This window comes from Erpetoichthys calabaricus, chromosome 2, assembly GCF_900747795.2.
Source record: "Erpetoichthys calabaricus chromosome 2, fErpCal1.3, whole genome shotgun sequence".
NCBI lineage: Eukaryota > Metazoa > Chordata > Cladistia > Polypteriformes > Polypteridae > Erpetoichthys > Erpetoichthys calabaricus.
In genome coordinates this window covers 91,775,354-91,802,151 of record NC_041395.2, presented here as the reverse complement: position 1 = coordinate 91,802,151, position 26,798 = coordinate 91,775,354, and the positions used below count along the sequence as shown (strand labels likewise).

Genomic DNA, 26,798 nt, shown 5'->3' with positions numbered 1-26,798 from the left:
TCCTTTGATCTAGTCTCACTTTCACAGCTAAAAAGAACTATTGACATCCTTAAACCAGGCCCCAGTCCTCTGGATATTGTACCACCACATCTTAGTGGAAGCCTTTGATGTGTTGGGCCTACCCTTATTAGTCCTTATCAATGATTCTATAAGTTCGGGAGTTGTGCCCTCATTTTTTAAACATGCTGCAGTCCATCCCCGTCTAAAAAAGGCAAAATTAGATCCTGGAGTTTTAGCCAATTTTCGTCCAATTTCCCAACTGCCATTTCTGGCTATAATTCTATAAAGAATTATTTATAATCAATTGGTTGATCACCTTAACTCCAATAATTTAATTTGAGATCTACCAATCTGGCTTTAGGCATTATCATAGTGTTGAAACGGCACTCCTGAAAGTGTTCAACAACATCTCTCTTATTACTGACTCGGGTGATGTGGCAGTCATTGTCCTCCTTGACCTGTCTGCTGCCTTTGACACCATTGACCATGAAATATTGCTGATGCGGCTTCTTGAACATCTTGTTGGGCTCAAAGGGGCTGCTCTTAACTGGTTCAGGTCATATTTAACTGGTAGACACTTTTCAGTGACTTTAATTCCTCTTCTTCATCTACTGCTCCTCTTAATTATGGTGTTCCTCAGGGATCCATTTTTGGGTCCTATTTTATTCTCTATATACCTTCACCCTATTGGATCTAGTTTTAGGAAATTTAACCATTGCTTTTCACTGCTACACTGATGTTACACAGGTTTATATTCCTGTCTGCAACTCTACAACAAATCAACTCCACCAAGAACTCTACAACAAATCAACTCCACAACTGTCTGTCTGAACTAAGATCCTGGATGGCTAATAATTTTCTTGACCTAAATCAAAATAAAAACAGAGGTGCTTATAGTGGGTCCATCAGCTAAAGCCCAAATTTTGTCTTGGACTTCTCGGCTCTTTCAGTCTTTTTCAAACCAAGTCCGTAATCTTGGTGTTACCTTTGACAGTAACCTCTCTTTTGAGAAGCAAGTAAATTCTGTAGTCAAGAGTTGCTTTTTCCAACTTCGTCTATTAGGTAAGATAAAGCCTTTCTTATCTTCTAGGGATCTTGATAGCTACTCATGCGTTTATTTTTTCTCGCCACTTGCCGTATTCTGGGATTAACAAATCTCTGATACGCAGGTTACAGTTGGTCCAAAATGCTGTTGCTCGTTTTCTGTTTGGGGCAAGAAAGTATGTCTCAGTTTCTCCTATTTTAGCTTCTTTACACTGGCTGCCTGTCAGTTTTCGAATTGATTTTAAAATCTTGCTGCTAGTTTTTAAATCTTTACATGGGCTTGCTCCTGCCTATTTATCTGAATTGTGTGTTTTACACCAGCCATCCAGAGTGCTTAGATTCTCTGGTTGTCCCTCGTATCAAGTGTATAACCAAGGGGGACAGGGCTTTTGCAGCTGCTGCTCCTCGCCTGTGGAACTCTTTACCTCATCACATAAAGAAGTCATCTACAATTGAACTGTTCAAAACAAGATTAAAGACTCATTTCTATTCACTTGCATTCCATGACCTTCAGTAATACTGATGGTTTTCTCTTTGTGATTTATATAACATTACTTCTATTTATTATGTATTTTATTTTATGTTCATATATTTTATTTCTATTTGTTTTGTTTTATTTTTTTTTCTTTTATTCTATTATTGTAAAGCACTTTGGCCACAGCATTACTATGTTTTAAATGTGCTATATAAATAAATTGACATTAATTTTCTCCATATTTTGTGTGTTGTGTTTTTTGACAATAAATGGAGCCTGTTTTTATTTAGCTGGTTTAGTTTTTTTTTTTTTGTGTGTTTTTATTTTCTCTTTCTCTCATTTGTGTGCGGCCTATTTATATATTCCTAGACTTTTTGGTAGGCCGCAACACCCATCACCTGCTTGTCCTCTCTCACCACATCCATAAACCTTCGCTTAGGCCTTCCTCTTTTCCTCTTCCCTGGCAGCTCTATCCTTAGCATCTTTATCCCAATATACCCAGCATCTCTCCTTTGCACATGTCCAAACCAATGCAATCTCGCCTCTCTGACTTTATCTCCCAACCGTCCAACTTGAGCTGACCCTCTAATGTACTCATTTCCAATCCTATCCATCCTCGTCACACCCAGTGCAAATCGTAGCATCTTTAACTCTGCTACCTCCAGCTCTGTCTCCTGCTTTCTGGTCAGTGCCACTGTCTCCAACCCATATAACTTAGCTGGTCTCACTACCGTCCTGTAGACCTTCCCTTTCACTCTTGCTGATACCCGTCTGTCACAAATTACTCCTGACACTCTTCTCCACCCTGCCAGCACTCTCTTTTTCATCTCTCTCTCTTCTCCACCCTGCCTGCACTCTCTTTTTCATCTCTCTTCCACAATCCCCATTACTCTGTACTGTTGATCCCAAGTATTTAAACTCATCCACCTTCGCCAACTCTACTCCCTGCATCCTCACCATTCCACTGACCTACCTCTCATTTACACACATGTATTCTGTCTTGTTCCTACTGACCTTCATTCCACTCCTCTCTAGAGCATATCTCCACCTCTGCAGGGTCTCCTCAACCTGCTCCTTACTATTGCTACAGATCACAATGTCATCAGCAAACATCATAGTCCATGGGGACTCCTGTCTAATCTCGTCTGTCAACTTGTTTATCACCATTGCAAATAAAGGGCTCAGAGCCGATCCCTGATGTAATCCCACCTCCAACTTGAATACATCCGTCACTCCTACCGCAGACCTCACAACTGTCACACTACACTCGTACATATGCTGTACAACTCTTACATACTTCTCTGCCACTCCCGATTTCCTCATACAATACCACAGCTCCTCTCGAGGCACCCTGTCATATGCTTTCTCCAGGTCCACAAAGACACAATGCAACTCCTTCTGGCCTTCTCTAAACTTCTCCATCAACATCCTCAGAGCAAACATTGCATCTGTGGTGCTCTTTCTTGGCATGAAACCATACTGCTGCTCACTAATCATCACCTCACTTCTTAACCTAGCTTCCACTACTCTTTCCCATAACTTCATGCTGTGGCTCGTCAATCTTATTCTACTGCCCTAATCTCCCTGTAGTTACTGCAGTCCTGCACATCCCCCTTATTCTTAAATATCGGCACCAGTACACCACTTCTTCACTCCTCAGGCATCCTCTCACTTTCCAAGATTCCATTAAACAATCTGGTTAAAACCATCCATCCATCCATTATCCAACCCGCTATATCCTAACTACTGGGTCACAGGGGTCTGCTGGAGCCAATCCCAGCCAACACAGGGCAGGGCGCCAGCCCACCGCAGATCTGGTTAAAACCTCCACTGCCATCTCTCCTAAACACCTCCATGCTTCTATAGGTATGTCATCTGGACCAACAGCCTTTCCATTCTTCAACCTCTTCATAGCTGTCCTTACTTCCTCCTTGCTAATCTGTTGCACTTCCTGATTCACTATCTCCACATCATCCAACCTTTTCTCTCTCTCATTCTCTTCATTCATCAGCCTCTCAAAGTACTCTTTCCATCTGCTCAACACTTTCTCCTCGCTTGTAAGTTTCCATCTTTATCCTTTATCACCCTAACCTGCTGCACATCTTTCCCAGCTCGGTCCCTCTGTATAGCCAATCAGTACAGGTCCTTTTCTCCCTCATTAGTGTCCAACCTGTCATAGAACTCATCATACGCCTTTTCTTTAGCCATCACCACCTCTCTCGTCACCTTGCGCCTTATCTCCTTGTACTCTTGTCTACTTTCTTCATCTCCCCGACTATCCCACTTCTTCTTTGCCATCCTCTTCCACTGTATACTCTCCTGTATTTCTGCTTTCCACCACCAGGTTTCTTTGTCCTCCTTCCTCTGTCCAGATGTCACACCAAGCACCCTTCTAGCTGCCTCCCTTACCACTTCTGCTACAGTTGCTCAGGTATCTGGTAACTCTTCATTACCACCCAGTGCCCGTCTTATTCATTCAACAATATAATATTGTGCAGCAATGAAAAATCCACTGAAATCCTGAAATAATAACTGGACAATAAAGAACAGGCAGAAGAATTTTATAAACTGTAAACTAAAACATAAACAGTAAAACAGAGTACTACAAGATTTGTTGTAAACAAATAGCTCCATATGAACCTAGTGGTATAATATGGAGATCTGTTTGTAAAAACGAGCTGATTGAAATGATCTGGGACAGGGTGGTTCTTTGAGTAGTAGAAAGATCTGCTTCTGCGGAGAACACGTTCAGCAGACACACCTATCCCTGGTATAAACAATTACCACTGACTAGTTTAATCAAGAAAGGGAACTCTGACTGACATTTTTCCACCACTACAAAGAGTTTCCAGAGAGAACCAGAAGATTAGTTTCTTCATACCTTTTCAACGCTTCCTCTGCGTTTTCCGGGGCTCTTGGTGGGTGTCTCACTGACATGTTCAATAGTGTTGCTGAGTAAAGGACATAGGCCAATTTTTTCTTGGCTGGCTGAGTGTTGCTCCTCTTCCTCTGAATCGGCTGGTAGAAATAATCCTTCTCTAAGATCTATCACTTCTGACCATGCGCTTTCTTTAAAATGATCAAACAAAAACCAAAGGTAAAAAAAAAAGTACACATTCCATGTGCACACACACACAGACCCAGTAGAAGTGCAACAGTACTCCACTTGCACATGCAGCTACTGAAAAGAAAACATTTTAAATTGTATTTTGAGCTTACAGTAGAACATTTGACAGACATTTCTGAATTTTAGTTTACGTGAGTTGACTGCTAATTCTCCACTGCTGCAGCATTGTGGACCATTCTTATGTAGGTGTCATGTCTCCCATCCTCTGGCTGGAAGGGTAGTGCTTTAAATCTTGCATCAATAGCTTGATGCCACATAAAATGTGGCCATCTCCTGTTCATTTGCATTTGGTTTCTGGAGCTCTTAGTGAAGAGCTATGTTATAATTCTTAACAATGGAGGTATCTCCCAGAGTCCCAAGAATGTCTTGCAGAAGCTTTGCATGAAGTGAGGCACCGGCTGAAAGTGAGGGGTCATTTTCAACTGACATAAAACAAGCAGTCACTTTTACTAGCTTCAGAGCATGGACAAATTATTCTGCATGTTATATTTGACTTTAAAAATCATGATCTCCTTCTTGATCTTTCTCATCTCAGTGGACAGTAGTGCAGAAATAATTAATGGGTGCATCATGTACATTGTTCCCCCAGGTTGGTACATCTGTAAACAGTCTGTCATGTGAAGGATCCAACAGTTTCTGCTTTTGCTGCAAAGCTTGAAAGGCTTGGGTGCTTCTGTGGAAAAACTCACGTTTCTTATTATGAGTGGCCGCGCAACAGCCATTAGTTAGTGCATGTTGAGCCACCAAGGTTAGTGTGTGGTGTGCCTAGCATTTAATGTGAGGAAAGCCAACCACCTGATCTGCAACAAGTGTATTTGTCACATTGTGGGTTATTAATGTGGACTCTTTTTTCTTCACTTCTTCATTCCTCAGTGACATGGTAGCTCCGACATGACTTTCATGCACAACTAAGGTTTGTAGGATCTGAAATGATGAGCAAAATTCTTCAGTTATGTTATGAAACACTGTGGGGCTCTTAAAGTCCATGAATCATGGGTCTTTCCTCTTTACATAGTAACTGTTTTAATTCAGATTTTGCTTTGATGTATATTTCTGGAACTTCCATACCATAAAAAAAATGTCCGAATAGTGTAGCGGTGCTACTGGGGAGTGAGAACTGCACTGGCCCTGATTGGTCATCTACTGAAGGTGCAGGGGCTGCTGGGTACAAGGAGGCCGGCAAGCGATTTAAAAGGAGGTCAGTTAGACAGGTAACTCAAAACATGATGCAACAAAAGACCTCTTTTTCTCTCTGTATGTTTGCCTTCAAATTCTTGTTTTGTCCTGGATTGTCTCCTGTTTTGGGTGTATGGACTGTCTGGTGTCTTCCTGCTTGCATGAGGCCCGTATGAGTATTTGTTGTTGATCCTGGGAAGAATGGAGCGTTCCTGATCCCATTCACACATCATCATCATCTCATCAGGAAATACCGGTAGGCCTGATCTTTACATTCACATACAGCATGCAGATCTCTGGACTATCTACCTTCATCATTTCATTAAATCAGTTGTTGTTTTTCATGGACTTAATTGTGTATCAGTTTTGTTAGTCATTCCTTATTATTGAATTTGTGTTTATTGTGTATTGCCAGAAGGGAACTGGGGTGGATGTTGTAGTGTGTATAGTTTCATTTTTTATTGTTTAATACAGTCTTCTATTTCTGTTTTTATTACCAGTTGCTTTTTTGTCTCTGTGACGGGGTGTGTGTGAGTCGGGCCCAATCTGGCTGCACTCCTGGGATCCCTGCCGAAAAAATAAATAAATTGCCGTCAAAGGTGGCGAGAATCTTAGCTGGGTTTTATTTTTGCTACAATGGAATAAAGTACCTTAGCTCAAGTGTATGAATCATGAATCCTGCATTCTCTACTACAGTGTATGGATGAAGATCCTTGCAAATAAAATAGGCAATAGACTTCATTTTACCTTGCGACAACTGCTGGGGAATTTGCCGATTAATTGGCATAGCTGTAAGCTTTGCGTCAGTTCTTTTTTCGTGTAGTGATGGGACTGAGCAAAATGCATGTCTTTACCCTGCTAAATTTTGCATTTGGCAGTATTCATCTCAAGTTCTCTATTTATTTATTTTGTGAATTTCCCATTGGGATTAATAAAGTATCTATCTATCTATCTACACTGAGAAATCTAAATTGAGTCCAGGCTTTAAATTTTATTTTAATTTTAAACCAGACGAGAACCTTCATCAGTCATACACATTGAAATCAGTGCAGAAAGAGTGTGATTCATCAGAACAGTATGTTCATGTACAGAAATCACACATGTGCATTATTACAGCAGCATAATAGGATTCTATTTACAATAACTACACAAATAAACTGTTATTATGACAATGGCAAATGCCTGACTGAATGTATCTCTTATTTACTCAGCTATACTAATTAAATACAGTATGGTTTATGCGTGGCTGCACATGTTCATATTTTGTTAATGGTAATGTCAGCGAGATTTTTTAAAAATAGATTTTTTTACTCAGCCTGGTGATTCAATAATTTCCATACTTTCAGATTCATGGTTTTTAAATGAACTGACCTCCCATACCCCCGACCCAAGTTTACATTTTGTTTTCCGAAAGTACAAAAATACAAACCAAAAACAGGAATAACAGTGTAGTGACCTCAGGATCTGGACCTGTGAGGGAGGGCACTTTGGACACATCTGCCGTCTGCTAGAGCCTATCAACTCAGAAATGAGCTCTAGGCTTGGGTTGGCTTACAAAGAGCCTGGGGGATAATTGAGTGGAGTGAGGTGGAGGTGGGCTGTGTGTGTTTAAGTGGACATAGCAGCTAGGAGTACATGTTGTGGCCAAAGACCCGAGTGGTGTGGTATGGCATAATTGGCACTGAAGAACATCCATTCACGGTCTCCTACACGTACCCCAATCTAATATGTAAAGTTCAAAATCTGTGTGAGTGTACAGAAAATGTAATACATACATGTAAGTTTGGTGCACAATGGACCAATCTCTGCAAAAAATTTGCACACCTCCGTTATTTAATCAGCATACAGTGCAGACCTAAAAATTTGACCCTGGTGTAGTTTTTTTTGTCTTTTTCAGTACAGGCTGAATGACAGTGCCACCTGGTGGCTCAGATCATTGGAAACACCATTACACCCCTGCAACACTAGGCACTTGTTCTACTAATAAATAAGTACATAGATGGACAGCCGGTTTGGGGCAAGGATTTATAATCAAACTTTGGAAACAATTGTAATTTTTTTTTTTATTGCACCATAATAAAACATTATTTTTAACAGTTGATGATACATAAATATTGTATTTCAATGCTAAATACTAGTTAGCAAAATACCATACAGACTTGATATCAGAGAGAAACAGAAAAATTCAGATTCAACCACTCGAATGGCACTTTGCTCAGGCGAGTGCTGTCAGAGTAATATGACTACCTAAAATATCAGTCAAATTAGTAACAGTGCCAGTTCTCTGTGTGATAATGAATCCAGTGCATCAACGAAACCACAACTTAATACTCCTCTGGGTTGGGGATTTCTTTTTTAATTAAAAAGCAAGAACATCAACAGATGCTACCTCATATATAAAATTTAAAAACATAACCCAGTCAATCTAAGTTTTCACTTTGAGATTTTACTTTCAATATATCTGCTTAAAAAGTCCTTTTAAATGAATTTAATTTAAAAAGGTACATATTACACTTAAATATACTGAATACAAATAGAATGATTAAAACACTGACCTATAAAAATACTCTTGGATAATTGTGCTACATTATTAATAACCTTATGTTACATATAATGTAAAAATCTAATAAGCCATTATTAGAACATCAGACTGTGGTCCACTGCCATTAACATCCACATCAGAGCAAGAGCAAATTCAAAGGACTACAATTGTAACAATACCACTGATTACTAACTGGGTGCTAGTAAAAACTTGCACAAAACATTTGTGACAAATACTGAATTGCAATGTTGTCAGTATAAAACTTAAGACAAACTTTATTAATGTCTAGTCCAATGGTGTTCTATTAACAATGACCACTGTCAGTGTTCAGTTATAAATATTACTCACTACACATTGTAAATATGTTATACTAACTGTATTAAAATGACGCACTACTATTTGCTTAGAATACATACAACCTCTTTAATACTAAAAATGTCTCTCCTTGCTAGTGAGACATTCCATTGTACCCTTTAAACATAAGCCTTTAATTGACACAGTCTTCAAAAACAGATAAGCTTTAAGGTATAAATCTGTTAATTGTATTACAAATCCATTAAAATAACTTGCTCTCACAAAATATACAATCTCTGAATTACAAATCTAGGTCCAAGAGGAAATGCTTGCGAGCACTACAAGTGCCAATTAGCAAATTGTGCAGAATTAATAAAGTCTGCAGACCTGACTTTGTCAAAAAGGCATAAAGGTTTATGCTCCTCTATAAACCCTCTATGTTACATTTAAAAACAGCAACTCTGATTTAGATTTTCTCTACCACGTGTGATAAACATATCTCACAAGCGTCTTGTAAAAGGTTTCAGTTTCCTAGTTAGTTGGCCTTTAGACATGTTAAGGAGATTTCCTCTGCTTTACTGTACATCTGGTGTAACCTGTGCAATCTTCAGCCCAAACTGGCCAACGGTTTACCTTTCAAATAATGTCTTAACTGGGGCCGATTACTGACTATTCACGGCACATAGTATTTAATTAGAGGTCTGCTACAACTCTCTGAATGAAATCTTGGTTTCATTTCTTTATGAAATTTAGACAGACACTCATTTAAGTTACACATTTTAATGCATTGGTGTCTAATTCAAATCAGTGTTTACACATTTTTGTCTAAATGTAAAGAACTGTTACCATACTTTGCAGCTGAAAACAAACAAAAAAAGGTATAGTTATCAGGAAATATGAGGAGTGATCAAAAAGTTTCAGCCTGAGCCTGAAAGGGATAATCTACAGTGCTGATTATGTATATGGCCACAGGAATAGCTTGTGTGTGTACTAAACACTGTAAATTACAAGTTATGAAATACATGATGAAAATGCAGAATATCAATTAATGTGCAACCAATGAATTTATAATGCTAGAGAAAAATAAGCCCTTGGAGATTCATTCCCAACAAAGCAATGTGTTCCAGGATCACTCCACTTCATACGCCACACATACGAATTCAATAATGGAGTACAATTTTTCATGATATTAAGTATATTGTCCACCTTGATTAAATCTCTCAGAAGACCTACATAACTGATCAGTATTATGCAGATTTGTTCAGATATTTCCAACATTCAGTTGGGCATAAACTGTAACAAAAGCTGTTGATCAAGCAGCCTACCCCCCCAACCAATAAACAAGTTGCAAAGGGTGCTAAGTTCACCTGTGGAGTCAAAGAGATGCCAGGCTCACCAAATTTTCCAGACCCGGCCCTGTGTGACTACCCACGTTTCACCAATCTGACAAGCCACCTTCACTGTGTTATGAGGAAGTCAGCTACAGAAAAGTAGTAGCACAAGGAAGACAGAACATTATTTGTATTTGAGTGGCTCAGAAAAGCTTAGTGAATGTAAGAAGTACACTACTGTTGTTGGGGGATTATGTAGAAAAATAAAACTTGTTTGGTTTTACTAGTGTTTCTCTTAATAGGTCAGGATAAAAATCTTTTTAATCACCCCTCATAGCTAAGAGTAAAGCGGGGAAGACACAGAGCTGCAAATGACCATAAAATAGCTATTTAAACATAAATAAAAAAAAAAAAAATCAGATAAATACAATATGATATGTACCAGTAACAAATTCTAACTCCCTACAATTAGAGCAGGAGCATACTGTACCACCTAATTATTATTTAACAGCTAGGATTGGCAGTTTTGCTAGTTCATTTTTTTTTTTTTAACACTTCTGACTGCTGAATTTATAAGAATACACTTTAGTACAGATGACATGAGATTAGGGATTCCCTTATCGTTGTGCACTGTAAGAGGCATCTCTTTTTAAAACCTTATGAAAAGAACTCCTGTGACTACAGTAAAGCCTAGAAGTAACATGGCCAACTTTGGGATGCGCAGTTCAGAAGATGCAAGTTCATGGGGCAGTATTTCCATGAAGGTGATATATATGAACGTTCCAGTAGCAATGCCTTCCAGGACACAGTGGGAAAGCTGATGCACGCTACTGGTATTCTCTGTCAGCAAGATACCCAAACCAATCCCCAGAGGTGACATAACAGAAAACAGCAGAATGCACATTACCACAACACCACGTCGCAGGTGGTTTTGCACCAACTTGAAGGTCAAACTAAAAGCTATGATACATTTGTGAATAAGCAGCGCCAAACAGATTTCAAGAACTTTGTCAGTCTGCTTCTGAAGTCCAACTGCAAGTCCTTCAAAGATGGAGTGTAGAGATAATGAAAACACCAGGATAAAAGTGCGTATTGCTGAATGGGAATTGAAATCTACATGAAGATGCACACCTTCATCCCTGTCCCTTTCAGCTTCATGTGGGTTACCAGACTGAATGTTTGATGCTACAAGCAGATTACGCCTCTCATCTATGGAACCAAGGGACTGGTCTTTGTAGGCCAGCACTACTTGTTCCATAATAAGCACTAAGAAGAAACCCATTGTCATGATGAACTCAGGCAGAGGGAACACAAGCTATTAAAATAAACAAAATAACTGTGTTACTATCATTTCATTATATCATGTGTAAACTACTAAAGTTTAATTAATAGGCATGTGCATAAACATATTTAAATAAAATTACATAATGGCTATTTTTAAAAAAATAATGATTACTGAGCAACAAGCAAGGGACAAATAAAGAACACTTTCACATGACCCCCAAACTTCTTTTGAATATCCACAATATGAAGTATTTTAAACTGTTTCCAGAATATTTGATAACTTGGGATTCTACAACATACAGCAGCTTAACACTAGAATTACTAATGCTTACGTAAAAACTCGTAAATCCGGCCCACCTTAAATCAGCTCACACGTCTCCGTTCAGCATCTTTTGTCTTGTAAATGTGTCGATAATCCCAAGCAGCCTGCTATCCCATCCTCCCACTGCTGCAGAAAGTGCAAAAACCTCTCCCAGCTCAAACCTTGTTTATCAGGTACCTAGAGCTGTATAGGTTGTTTTAGTTTGTTACAGTTTGTCTTTTAGGTACGTGTTCTGCATTTCCTGTCATCATATACTTACATAGATCTTTGTTGACACGGAACACACATGAAATGCATGTGTTCCAAATAACAATATTTTTTAGCCTATGCAGCTCTAGGTACCTGATAAATAAGGCTTGAGGTGGGAGAAGTCTTTTGCTGTTTCTGCAGCAGTGGGAGGATGGGATAGTAAGCTGCTTGGGATTATCGACACATTTACAAGACAAAAGACGCTGACAGAGACGTGCGAGTGGATTTAAGGTGGGCTGGATTTACGAGTTTTTTTGTAAGCTTTGGTAATTCTACTGTTAAAAATGTGCATTTACCCAGACCTGTGTACTGTATGTTAAACTTAATTACCCAAGCCCACATATGCAAATGAAGCTGGCATACCGGGATTTTTACTTTAGAAAGGAGGAAAAAAAAAAGTTTATAGGGACAATTTATAACTACTGCTATGTTTACTTTGTATTTTATTTTTGCTAATAGCTGCCAGTTGCTAAAAACAGATTACTGAATAATCTAAAATGTTGTTTTTTGGAAACTATGTGACAAAAGATGCTATTTCATTAAACTTCTGAGACAGAAAGTGATGGTAAGGATGATGGTAAAGCCACAAGTACGAGAACACTTCACAATTTACTAGCAACTGACAACAATTTCTCTAATGGCAGAAAGAGAAACAGAGTTATTGGCCTCTGCCAAACCTGACTAACAGAGGTAGATTTCTTCACAAATTAAAGGATATTGTAGTTTGTACGTGTTAGTTGCAGCTTTGTCAGCCCGCATGTACAGTATGTTTAACTTTTAAGCATGTATTTGCTTTGCATAGAATTTTGGCGGCTATGGTTAGAAGAGATTGCTTGAACCTTTGACTCTCAAAATTTATTTTGTGGACGGATTATTATTTCTCCTGGATGAAATAATCAGTCTCAATAATTAAGAAATCTTTTAATTTATATTGATGAGCAAAATGTGCAATGCTAAGCTCAGAAACACAATTTTAAGAACAGTAGGATAACACGTAAAAAGTAATGCGTCTTCAGCAGTCCGATTACTTTTAAAAAGTAGAGTAACATAATGCAATACTTATCTCAATGAAGTAAACATACCTGCATTCTAATTATTCTAGCAGCACTGGATATAAGGCAAGGAGCACATGTACCTGGTCCATTATAGGGCCTAATCACACAGTCAAGCAGTATGCAACACATACAATGTACTTACAATATACATATTGTACACTACAAAGAAGGTTTAAGGGACTGGGAGGTATTTATCTGCAAACATTTATCTTTTCATTTTATTGACAGCCAGAAAGAGACAAATGTGCTGAATGGGTGTTTGACTTATTTTAGCAATTAACAGAAAAAAATTAATAAAACTTTTGTTGTGACTGAAAATAAGTATGTGAAATATTATCTACATGCATAAACCCTTCTGTACTTGGTTCATACTGCATAGAACATGATTTTTTCCTAAAACAAAGTTAAAATGTGTTACTTCTGTTCTGATGACATAATATAGTTGGAACTACATATAACTAACATATGAATAATTTGTAGCAGTGTTCAAAGGTTCCCAACCAATTTTGCTACTACTTAAGACACCACATTGTTATAATGCAATTAGAATGTCTCTTTCTTTCAAAGTAGTTTGCTCATTCTACCTGGACCCAACCTAAAATTGTGCAGCAAAGGGCAGAATTTTAATACTGGACTAAAATAATTTTGATTCTTTAAAAAATCTGTTACTATACCAAATGTAATAGCGGGGATTTACGTCACTGTATTTAGGCAACTCCTCAGATAAGGGGTACCTAAAAAGAAGGCCAGCAGAAAACACTCCTGTCACAATGGTAGCTATGCCTAGATTGGCGCAATGCTGTGTGTTAGCAGAAGCAGGTAACACAAGTATTAATAGCCTCAAAAAAACCTCTTAAAAGAGTGATTTGGAGCCAAAATGACATTTTTCATTTCTGATAAGGAAATCTGATGCTGCCTGCTTTTGTCATGCATGATAAAGGCTCTATCACACAGTAGCTCCAAGCCAGGTATCTCAGTTTTAAAACTGCACTGGAGAGGGAGTGGGACAGTACTTTTAGCATGTAGGACAGGAGCAGGAGAAAATGTGTCAAAAAGACTGAAGGTTGACTCTGTAAGGGATCAGGATGAAACCTGTACAATGTCAATGAGAGTGATATTTAAAAAAAAAAAAAAAATAAAGCCTAGCAGCTCTCCTGTTTAAGCATTTTTTGTATGTATAAAGAAGATTATTCTAATTATTTTTTTAGCTACTAAAAATTTTTTAAATCAAGGCTTTGATTTTACACAATCCTGTAATGTACAAACCATACTCAATTCAAATGGATGGATGGAAATGTTTTACTACCCAAGATACCATGGATAGTACTGGTACCGCACAGCACCTGAACCCTTGGTTCCTGGTTGCAGGGGTCTCTGTGTATTGTTTGAATAAGGTTCCATCTACATGCAATAGACATGCAAATAAATTGATTGGGAAATCTCAGTTGGCCTAGTTTGGACAAATGACCCAAAATGCTCTATAAAATTAATTTTATACAGTATGGTCTTTAAACTAATTGTGGATCTTCATGGAAGCATTCACAACTTTTTAGAGAAAAGGGAAACAATAATTACACTAGCATATTCATTTAAACTGATTTTTTTTTTTGGACAGGCACAGTGCATTTTTTCAACAGTGGCACAAGGCCATAAGTGGGGCAGAGCTCAAAATACCACTTGCGCAGTTACTCTACCAAACAGACTTGAAGGTGGGGAATCTGGTGACACTAATTTAATTTAAAAAGTGCTCCAATTGTCATATGAAAAAATTCATTTAACTGTTATACATAATATACATTCAAATATACACTGCAGAGGTAGAATACAAGTGGTCCCCAATCAGCTCAACTGATGCAGTAATTAGAAATTAGCTTTAATGCAAGACTGAACAATTTCAGCTGATTTAAGGGTAAACCACAACCTTTTAATGCCTTAAACCTTTAGAATTTCATAATTTTTCTAAATTATTTGAAAATCTAGAGCTGCTTACAGTGACTTGAAGATTGTTAAATGTTTCTGTGATTCCAGCCAGGTAATCGGGCAACAAGTCCAAAAGACATGTAGCAAGGAACACCCCACCTGCAAAGCAGCTCACCAGGCTCATATTTCTTCGGCAAGTACCTGGATGAAAACGCAAAATTGCAAAAACAGAGAAGACAGAAAATATGACACCAAGGAAAAAAAAAATGTAACAATTAAGCTGATTAAAAAAATAAATAAATAAAAGGTTTCAAGTTGCTGATAAAAGGCTCAGCTAAGAGGATACACACTCTGCTAGTAAAACATTACTATAGATGAACTCAAATCTCATACATTTTCATTGCTAGGACATGGAAGACCAATGATTCAACCACGCTCCACATCAACATGCAAAACACAAGAACACAGACTTGCATAACGCTAAAGAATGCAGACAAAGAGATCTAGAGGAATGGAAAACATCTCAGGTCTCATTTATAAAGCTTGAAGTATATGTGAGCATGAAAGTATGCGTACATCAACCTTGTACATATGCAATCATGAAGCTGTAGACCTTCATTGGCTGGAAGAACAGTCTCCCACATGGTACATCTATTAGTGTGAGAGGCACACAAACAACCTTTGTTTGGGTGTCTCGAAAAAACACAATCATTAAATGGCAACATGTTACTGCTGCTGCAAATGTCATGAGCTCCAGTCGCCAGCAGTGTGTATGTGTGCATTGGGAGTAGGAAAAAGCAAATTTACGTTTTCTGATTTTGATCTGAAAATGGAATCTGTAATTGGAGATGACTTTTTATGCGGCATTAATACAGAGCACTAATCACAATTGTCTGTCTTATCTTGGCATCGCAGATAACATATCAGATTGGAATGAAACTGCTTACTGTTAACAAAAGCAGCTTGATTCTCGCTAGGTGCCCTTATTGCAATATGAGTACAACCAATTGCTCCGATTATGTTGGGAGAACTGGACACTGGTACAAATTGCCTTTTAATGTTAGCAAACACAGGTCATGTTTTATGTATGTGCGCTCACACCATACGAAAACTGTATGTTATCTTATTGGGTAGCTAAAGACTTCCAACATAGCAAGTTTAGTGAGTGAAGCTTGCCCGAGATATTTCTGACCCGCTGGCCAGTTCCCCAAGAAGTGACAAATGGTAACTTATGAAAACTGAGGGAAAAAACAAAAACGTTCTTCAGTGCAAACATGCAATTTCAGCTTTCTTAAAGGGGAACTAAAATACATCAAAATAAATCGTCTATACATCATATTCATCACTTTTGAGGTTTAATATTTTTGTCATATCAACGCAAATTAAAACAACAGCATGGCGATATGAATTATTAAAAACACGACTCATCATTTAGCTGGTTTAGCTTCAACTCCCTGCTTGATCAAGGGTGTTGCCATTTCCCAGTTTCAGTGGGTCAGAGCTGTTGTAAATATTTAATACATTTTCTTTTTTTTTTTTTTTTTTTTTTTTATAAATACTCACATTCCTACATGCACCTCACTGGTGCATGGCTCTAGCATGGTAAACGTCAATTGCGCAAAGAACAAGAATTATGAGGTGAATAACAGGTACTTGTGAAAGGCAGTGGCACAGAACCTGCAAGGCTAAAGGCAGTATGACCATCTATGAGCAGGCCCAAATCTCTTCTACAAATACGGGGAGGGCAAATTATTGGCCTAAATCTCCTGTTATGTAACACAGAATTCCTCTGCTTCTTTAAGGCTTTCTTCTGTTTAAACTGTAGTATCTTCTTTAATGTGGACTAACATATGTGAAGTTCAAGGGTTTGCTTTAATGCTTTTTATGTGCAAAAGTGAAAAAAAGTTGCGTGTCGCGTCATCACGCCTCCTACGTAATCACGTGAACTGAAAACAAGGAACAGCCCCAAAGAGCGTTGAAGAAAACATTCATTACACAATTGAGAAAGCACGGTGTAAACCGTAAGTTTAAATTAAGTTTATAGAAACGCTCCCCCTGCCGTTTGCAATATCATATTCACGAGATACAAGTTTAATGAGAAGACACGAGGTATAAACGAGACTTTGAATCATTTGTAACGGAGTTAAAAGTGCTGTAGCGAGAAACTTTTAAGTGCCGGGTCTTAGCTAACATTAAATAAAGCCGTGGACATCGCAACATCACACAAGAGAGCGGCTCACGTGAACTGACTGAACTTTGAGGCAAGATTGCTTTTCTCCTGTACAACTATACATTGCATTCTCAAGAGTGTGCTTGCACGACTTGGTCATATTACAACCGGAGTGCTGAACTGACAACGTGGTATACAAACAGAACTATAACAATCGTAATAAACGAGAAAAAAAACAGCGGACAACCCGTGGATTAAATAAAAAGGCTGCTTCCGTTGGCGAAGCAACGAAAAAGGAAGACCTTATATGGCGTTCGTTTATAAAACAGCGGAGAGGCTGTGTGAAGTCAGCTTCACAAAAAAACAGATCCTTAACAAATTGTTATTGGTATATTTTCCTTCAATTTAAAAAGGTTTTCTTTTCTTCTTAATAAAAATTTAAAAGCAGTACTTCGCAAGATGCCTGAAGAAGGGGCCTGAGTTGCCTCGAAAGCTTGCATATTGTAATCTTTCTAGTTAGCCAATAAAAGGTGTCATTTTGCTTGGCTTTTCTCTAAGTTTTATGCTGAAAGTCATTGATCAAACGTGGGGTATATACGTTAGTTTGCCAGATATTAAGTTGGCATTTGAGCATGTTGATGTGCCTGAAACCATGGTAGATAGTTAAGTGAGATACAAAAAAAAATAATACCTATGTGCTTAGCAGGTTTTACTTTCCACGATCAGAGAACAAAAAGGCAATGAACTGACATACCACAGCAGGCACAAGATACCTGGTCTTTACAAGTGAGATAATGTATTAAAAAACAAACAAAAAAACTTCTATTAAGCCAACAATCCATTCATTCAATCGTCCATTTTCATCCATCTGCCCTCTGATCCAGGGCAGGGTCATGTGGAAACTGGAGCCATTCCTAGCAAGCAGACAGCGTGAGACAGGAACAAATCTTTTGCAGGATGCTAGTTCATCACAGGATGAATACACATTGATACACATGCACGCACACGCACGCACAAGCTAATTTAACACTGTCAATTCACAAAACCTGCAAGCCTTTTTAGACTTTAGGAGGAAACTAGGGCACCGGGAAGAAACCATTGTGGACACTTGGAGAACATGCAAAAACCATGCAAGGAAGCACCCAGGACGTGAACCCTGGTCTGCTTGTTGTGAGGCATTAGTGCTACCACGGAGTCACTGTGCCACCCTAAGCCAATAATCAAGATGTTAAAAACAACTCATCAGGAATTAAGTTACAAGGAAAAAGAGCATTTTATTCTCATTCTCAGTGCCAGGTAATTCAAAGGTAACAGCTGAAGAAATGCCATGTCTAGTTGCATTATGAATTCTCCCGATTAACAGATTGTGTATTATACCAACAGTTGATTTGAAGAGAGGAATGTTATTTAAAAAAATGTGCTTTTGGGAATTTGATTAGAACCTGTTGCTACAATCAGAAGAAATCAAAACGGAAGTATTTTTGCCATGTATATGCAAGAGGATTCATAAAAGAAAAGAACCACAAGCTCAGAAAGTAATATTGCAGTGAATTGAAGTTGTAGGGCTATTTTCATGCAAGAAGCCCTGCAATTCTTGTAAAAATCAACAATATCATGAACTCTCTCAAGAATATTTGTGGACTGCATTTACAAAAAATGTTAACTTAAGTTTGAATTAAATATACTGACTTGAGTTAAAAGACTGACTCATACAATGTACTTTTTAGTGCACATAGAGACACCTTCAGTACAATAACACTAACCTGAGCATTTAAGATATACTGCAACAACAAAAACAGAACAGATGCCAACACTAAGCAAAATAAAGCAAACAGTATATCTACTTATCACATTCAAAGGAGAGACCTGGAAAGGAAACGTATAATAAGGATCCTAGGTGGGCAAAACACTCAAAATCTACCAGGGTCAGGAGACCCTTTAGCTGAGACAGTATGTATTAAATAAGACATCTGATTCAGACCTGCCAAGTTCTCATTAAAAATATGCTGGTGACCAGAACCAGCCTCAAATATCTCGATAGGTGCATCTCTGCAAAACAGAAAAACTGAAGTAACTAATCTCAAATTTGAAACAGTAAACTAACCTAACCGAAGTGGCACAGAATATTTCAACATTTATATTTTACAAAAAATTTGAGAATTTGAAACTTAAATAATTTGTAAAACATGTTATGTTTTTGAAATTGGTCAAAGAAAAGAACATTCCTGACAACACAAAAAGCGGTCCACTGTATGGATGCTGGATTGAATGTCACTATTGGAATACAATTGAAATTTATTTCAAAAAGGTATTTTCAAAAGCAATAGCCAACACTCAATTAGTAAAACAGTTGCTTCTTTTACCTTACGTTAATTTTGGCATTGTGTTGCTCCAAACATGCTATGCAAAGCTACACGATTATGCAGATGCGTTTTTCCATCACTTTCATGATTAGCTTTTTTGTGACTTTCAGTTATTAACTTAATTACCTTAATTAGTAAAGCCTAAAAGCAACAACCCTTCAGAATGTAGTTCGGGACAGATTTTCTACCACACCATCTGTCTTTGTATCTAAAAGTTTACTCACAAAGATTTTTAAACACTGCAGTGCAACACTGGAAGGCGCCACGTAAATGTGCAGTCTATAAACATCATTACTGTTTGAATTGTCTATTTTTTAACTGTTATTACAGTGTTCGAACTTTACCCTGAAAGCTATACCCAAGCTGTAAAGAGAGAGAGAGAGAGAGGTTGGGAGCACGCACTGATTACAGCAGATTGCTGCACCCACCACGACGAACCACCTGTATTGGGATCCGAGTACAGACATGCAACTAGTGACACCCCAGCAACATACTGAACAGTGCAAGGATTTTTTTACTGCGGCTGAAGTGCCAACCCCTGAGATTTCCCTGCAAGCTGGAAGACCTGCTTGCAAGGCTGGTTGCAGATTAACATTGTGCCCAGAACAAAGCAATTGCAGGTGAAGGGCCTTGCTCAAGGGCCCAATGGAGTAGAATCACTTCTGGAGGTTTACGGGATTCGAACCCTAGCCTCAGAGTCACCATTCTGCCAGGGGTAAAGCCATTTTAAAAAGCTATAGTTCTGCATTTCCCTTGTCCTGTGAGCATACAACAGGTGGTAAACTCAAAAATAAATTCTTCGGCGATAAGCAAAAACCCACTACTGAAGCCGACTTCACTTCAGTTAACTTGCTACCATTGCATCAAATGTAAGTAGTGCTTATCGCAAGGTGAGAATTTGTGGTTTGCTCTACTTTTATAATCGCTCTCCATTGTTCTTCCATCTATAACTTTATTTGGGTTTTTTTTTTTTTTTGATCTTATTGATTGCAATTTTTAGTTGCCCACTTTCTCGGAGGTAAACAGTTGTTTCCATACATTAAACTCAATTCAATTTCTATATTGCTTTTCATCTAAACCCTCCTAAAATGTTTAATCTTCACTCACGGCTATGTGATGGCCCTGCACTACAAAACAAGCCATAAGAGTATTTACACAAAGTGGGGAGGAAACAAAAATATATCCCAGTTGATAGGGTTGAGAGCTAGTACATTCAAAAAAGAATTAAGTGGGATGTAGAAAGTCACAAATATGACTGCAGCTTACAGAACTCTGAGAAGGCCAATGGAGAAGTTGAAATCTTCTGCAATGTTTCAGATATAAGACATGGCAACTACTGTTAATTTTTAATATTACAGTAAAGGAAATAAGTGTTAAGAAATAAAGTAAATATGCACATGAAATAAACATGTACCAACATACAGTAGAGCTAATGGAATTAACACCGTTAAATAAGGTACTGAATTAGATACAAAATAAATAAAAAATTAAATGAGCAAATTAAATTAAGAAAAATGTACTTATCAGTAGATAATCTACAGGATATGTTATTGTTCTGTTAATTTTAACTTTATTAATCATTAGTTTTAACAGATTTAGAGTTTAAACCTGGTGGAAGAAACAGCCAAAAACACTACACCAGCAAGAGACTCGGCAATTAAGTGTATGGCTCTGAATTATCAGGAATTTGATGTGCACTCTAAGCAAGGTACCAAACATCTAAATACAGAATATAACTCACCTGGTGCAATTCCAAGCACTCCTGAAAACCTAATCATGAAGAATGGTCCAAACCCAAATAGCATAGTCACAAGTAGCAGTATTACCAGTGAAATCAGTTTGACCTCTAACCCAGTCATTGTTTCAGCCGACTCCAATGTTGTATCTGAGCCCTTCTCAGAATCCATGGTGTTCAATGTAGCGATTCAGTCCTGTGTTAAACAGACTTGGGTTACTTCTCTTCATCCATGCATGCTTTTGTGTTGATTATAAACCTAAAAATGAGAAATTATCAATATTTCACAACAAATTCTAGGCATTTCATAATGATTAAACACAAAGCAAATAATCTAAAATTTTATGAATTATACTGGATTCTACAGTAGACCAAACAGGACCTTTTCTCCAGTGACTGAATGTCCTACATTTGCAGTTGCCCCAGATTGAAAATTTAAAATGTCACAGTTAATATGCAAATGTGCTACATATGTGAATCTTTTTTGGGTAATTTGATGCAAAACTCCAGTTTTTAGCCACTGAAGAGAGAGACGGAGCTCCATGAAGTGACAGATACAGGTAAACAATGCTTGGTTTAGTTTTAATGGCTTTTGAACACCTTCAATTCAGTAAGTAATGTGACTAAAAATGCAGACAGGAGTCAGAATAGTCTAAAACTAGAACAAGCAAATGGGCAGCTTTCATTGGTTTTTATCTTGTTAGCTGCTGGAAGATGAGGCTTGGTGTTGATGCCTCAAAGCACTAATTAACTGTATGGAGTCAGTGTTTAACAGGGCATAGTCTGATAAACATTGTAGCTGTGCACCGGTGGTATTAATTCAACTAGTGCTTCAGAAAGCACTGTCAGTAACTTTTTTCCTTCTTAAGGTCCTAACTTGATTGTCCATATAGCTACAGGAGGTCTGCATGATGTAAATTAAGTCAGTAGTCACTCTGTGGATATGCAGGTCTGCAACTACACCCCTCCAGATTTTTTTGTCAGCACAGTCAAGTGCGTGTCAACTGTACGTGGTAGGCAACAAGATATAGAATTGCTCAAAGAGAAGGCCAGTAAGCACACATGGAACGATTCTGCATTAGTACAGTACCACACAAGCTTGACTGAAATATAAACAGAACAGGATGTGTGTTTGTCTGTGGCTGCATCTGCAGCTATTTTCAGTTTTGGAGCATCACAAGTGTTCCATGCAAGTAGTCATCCTTGGTAAAGATGGTGTCTGTTGCTGGTCACAAAAGGTGTTGGATATGTGGTAGGCTTTACATTTGTGTATGTAAGGAATCAACCAAATTTGTAAATATTTGTACACTTCTATTATGGCCCTGGAGAGTGTTGATGTGTTGCATGTTGGTAAAGTCAGAATTGCAATGTAATCTGTACACGTTACAATACTATTGAAACAATCAATCATAACCCCTGTATCTAAGGTTTCTAGGCCAAGCTGTTTAAATAATTACAGACCAGTGGCACTTACATCTATTCCAATGAAATGCTTTGAACACTTGGTCAAAAACATTTTAATGACAGAGACAAAGTCTTTTCAAGACAACAATCAATTTGCTTATTGTGCAAACAGAAGTGTGGAAGATGCTCTGCTTGTTATCTTACATCAAATCTATACCTTTCTTGATCAGCCTGGTGCATATGTCAGAGCACTATTTTTGGATTTTTCTTCAGCGTTCAATACTATACAGCCTCACATACTGATTGGGAAATTAAACAGTATGAATGTAAACCCATTTGTCATACTATGGATTCAGAACTTTCTCTTAAATCGTTCACAGACGTTAAAGTTCAGGACACTTTTTCAAAAGCTCTTCATTCAAACACAGGAAGTCCACAGGGGTGCGTCTTATCACCATTACTGTTTACTCTGTACACAAGTGACCTGAGACAGAACAATGACCACTGCTCCATTATTAAGTATGCGGATGACACCATGATCATAGGCTGCATATCTGGGGAGGATGAAAGCCACTATCTAAATCAGGTGGACTGTATGGTAAACTGGTGCAATAAAAACTCTCTCACTCTGAATGTAAAAAAGACCAAAGAAATGATATTTGATTTTAAGAGACAGAAATCTGTATGTTCACCTATTGTAGTTCTGGGAGAGGAGGTAGAAATAGTGAATGAATATAAATACTTAGGAACTTACCTAGATAACAATCTTAACTGGAATACAAATACAAAAAAATTATTTTCTAAATGCAACCAGCGCTTATTTCTCCTCCATAAACTCAAACTATTTAAAGTAGATAAGGACCTCATGTTGTCCTTCTATCGTAGTATGATCCAGTCCGTGATCACTTTCAGTTTCATTGCCTGGTTTAATAGTCTGACAAACCAAAACTCAAAAAAGCTCCAGCAGATTACGAAGTATGCAGCTAAAGTTATTGGGGCTGATGTAGATGATTTGACTAGTGTGTGTCAGAGGGCAATGCTAAAGAAACTGGAAATCATCTCAACTGATGACAGACATCCATTACATGTAGAACTAAACTTCAGTAAATCAGGAAGGATAGTTGCTTTGAAAACCCACACAAATCCTCGCTCCAGAAACTCCTTTCTTCTAGTGCCATACGACTTTTCAATAAGAAATATCGGAGATAATGTTTAAGTTTGTTTGGTTTTTATATATAGCCTGTTACCTTTTTTGTTGGTATAAATATGTTTTATCTAACTGCCTTACCTTAACCTTTCTTATTTCTATTTGTCTGTTTTATTTCATTCTGTCTGTTACCTGTTATTAGATGCAACTGTGAAGGCAAATTTCATGTTTTCCTGTGTAAACATGACTAAATAAAGAAACCTAACCTAACCTAACTATTACTACTACCGTTTCTACCACATTAGAACTAGAAGGATTCTATGCCATAACAGCTTAGCATTGAAAACTGACACAAATCAATATTCACCATTAGGGTTTGTGAAAACTAAACAGACACCAGTTATTCATGAAATAAAGAAGCCTGAGTTTTTCATTATAATCCAAATTCCTAAAATATACTGTAGTCAAAAGACTTTAAGGGCTAAACAAGTAAAATAATATTTAGCATTACCAAACAGGTTAAATTAGGGTCAGTAGTATACATTTCTAAAGCAGAGAACAAAGTATAAAAGATTTATAAAATGCATTTTCATTAGGCAGATAAAGCCACAATTTTTACTGTACTGGCTTAAAATGAAAGCTGCTGCTTTTCACAGCAAAGTATTCTCTTTACGATAATTTATTCACAACTTTTTTTGAAAAAAAAAAAAAAGCTCATTACACTGATGAAATGTACAATACACAAATGACACAGAGTTAACCACCTACAGTATGTACGAGCTGTACCCCCAGTGGGACACTGTCATGTTTCAAAGTTTTTTGTTTAGGTTTCAATAAACTCACAACTCAGTCAAAAGAAATGATGGTATTCTACTTTCGCAAGGGTACCTTCTTTCAAATAAATCATAAGTTTCAGCATTATTTGCTCTCTTTCATTAGTAAAATATGCAATTGTCACACATATATATCAAGATGTCACAGTTGAGGGAATTTGCTTTTATCAAAGATCCCACCTATAATGCGCCACACAGAATGAAAGTCTTGCTACCATTGGATAGCAGAGTTTTTGACCTTACCAATGAGCTATAGTGGTGTATGACTGGTCAATTGTACTACATGTTAAAGCTGTGTGTAAAACACAGGAAATATATTGCATATGCGACAGCTGATCTTTACTCATCTTTATGCGTAAGCTTCTGCCAAGAGTGCATTTGGACTGTTCGGTTGTGTGCAACAAATCTTGAACTTTGTACTACAGAATTATACTGTGAACAAGTCTCAAGTGTTTCGTCATGCAGTGACTACTGTGATGGTGCATGTCCCGCTTCATGCTTCCTCTTCCCTTTTGGGTGCCTCTTCAACCCAACACAGTCGGTAATGTAACCGTATGAGTTTGGCAAAAGGGAACAAATCACACTCAGAGCAAGTGGATGGTGGAAAAGTGCAACAGTGCTTTTATTAAAACAAACCAAAGACAAAACCAAAACAGTGTCTATAGAGAGAGTGCAGGGATTCAAACTGTTCCAATAAATAATCCACAAAAAGGTAAAAATTCATGTGTTTAAAACCAAACTAACACGAGACTAAAAACCTGCAGCAGTCATTGGGGCACACCAGCCAAACACAACTCCTTCCCTGTCTCTCCAGCTCACCCAAGAATTGCTCAGCTGGAGAGACTTCAGCCACCGCGGTCCTCTTGCTACCGACCCCCGTCTTGGCTGCCACCGTCGGAGTTTGCCAGACTGCTCGGGGTTGGTTGTCCTCCAGTCTTTCTTCTCACAAACACAGTCATCCCTTGGATCTTAGGAAGGATGCCACCTTGATGGAACCAACTCGCTCTAACACGGGACCCATGACCGTGCTGACCACTCTCTTTCAGTCAGCTGGCTCGTCCACTCTTTTTTCCCCCAATGCTGCTCTCGCTCTCTGCCTCTCTTTCGTTCTCTCTATTTTCCATCTTTCCTCTTCTCTTACGGCTCAATCATGCACCGCATAAACCCGATTAAGCAATTGAGAATGATCGCACCCTTATGTGCAGGTGTGACTCGCCCCAATTACCGCATCAACTCCCCGTGGGTTGACACGGCCAAATGGATTATTTAAAAAAATGCCATTCTTTCAGAGCTGCGGACCCGCTGCACCACAATTGCCACCTGCAACTTGAAAGGGGCTGAGAAACAGTGATTTAGGTGTATGTGTGGTGTGTGTGTGACTAACTCTAGGGGTGCCCTGTCCAGGACTGTTTCCTGCCTAGTACCCAGGGCTGCCAGAAAAAGCACTGTCCCTACCCTCATTGCCCAGCACTGGAAGAAGCTGGTATTAAAATATGTATGCACTTAATTTTATTCCAGATGTGAAATTCAAAAAAGTAACAAAAATGAAAATAAATACATGAACACAAACATCTCTGGGGCAACTACAACAGAACGTAGGAGATGTGTCAATTGCCGCACAAAAACTCCAATCTATTGCACAAAATGTAGGGTTAAACAGAAACTGTTTCAAGGATTGGCATGAAAAACAATTTTGAAAATAAAGGTTTTGATAAGTACATAATTATATGTACATAGCTAAGATTTTTTACTGGTTTCCTCTGACTGATATAAAGTGTGTTTGTGTGCATGTATATTTTTTTCCCATAAAAAATATATATTACTACAAGACAATGGTTTAGGTAGAAGAGACTAGATGCTTCCAAAAAGTGGGACACCTGGTGGCAGACAGTACGACTTTGCAGTGCTATGGGATATGACATCTAAACTTGGTGCAATGATAGCTGACAAAATGAGGCACAAAAGAAAATGGATTTGAACACTGTGCATCATAAAACGTTGTGGTTATGTATGGTAATCCAGTCTTTTGTAGAAAAAAAAACTCTAAATTACAAAATTCTTTTGTGTTTTATTTAGTTGATATTGGAGTAAACAAAGGTCTTTAAACATAAATACTTTCTTTTAAAAAATATGTACTCTACACCCATGTGCAGCTCCTTTATTATGCAAGTAAAATAGCAGCCATTTATTTTTGTGTATGTAATTTAGGTGCAATAATTTCAAAAAACCCTTAGTGCATATGGGGTTAAACACTTTCCATGTATGTTTAATAATTAAAGTAAACGTAAAAGGTAAAACTCTAGTACCATGTTTAAACTTTAAAAAAA

General features: G+C 37.9%; 2 protein-coding genes across 3 annotated transcripts in view; both read right to left on the bottom strand.

Annotated features, from left to right (window-relative positions):
- The window catches only part of LOC114646118 (CREB-regulated transcription coactivator 2-like), a 365,689-nt gene that overhangs the window by 309,729 nt on the left and 29,162 nt on the right, over positions 1-26,798 (bottom strand). The gene's annotated exons all lie outside the window — the stretch shown is intronic.
- The window catches only part of LOC114646116 (zinc transporter ZIP1-like), a 115,545-nt gene continuing 98,288 nt past the window's right edge, over positions 9,542-26,798 (bottom strand). The window contains exons 2-4 of the mRNA XM_028794110.2: positions 21,094-21,346; positions 14,890-15,020; positions 9,542-11,304 (exon numbers count right to left, since the gene is read on the bottom strand). Of these exons, the coding sequence (XP_028649943.1) occupies positions 10,639-11,304; positions 14,890-15,020; positions 21,094-21,259 (963 nt within the window). The 5' untranslated portion in view covers positions 21,260-21,346 and the 3' untranslated portion in view covers positions 9,542-10,638. The remainder of the gene's footprint in view (positions 11,305-14,889; positions 15,021-21,093; positions 21,347-26,798) is intronic.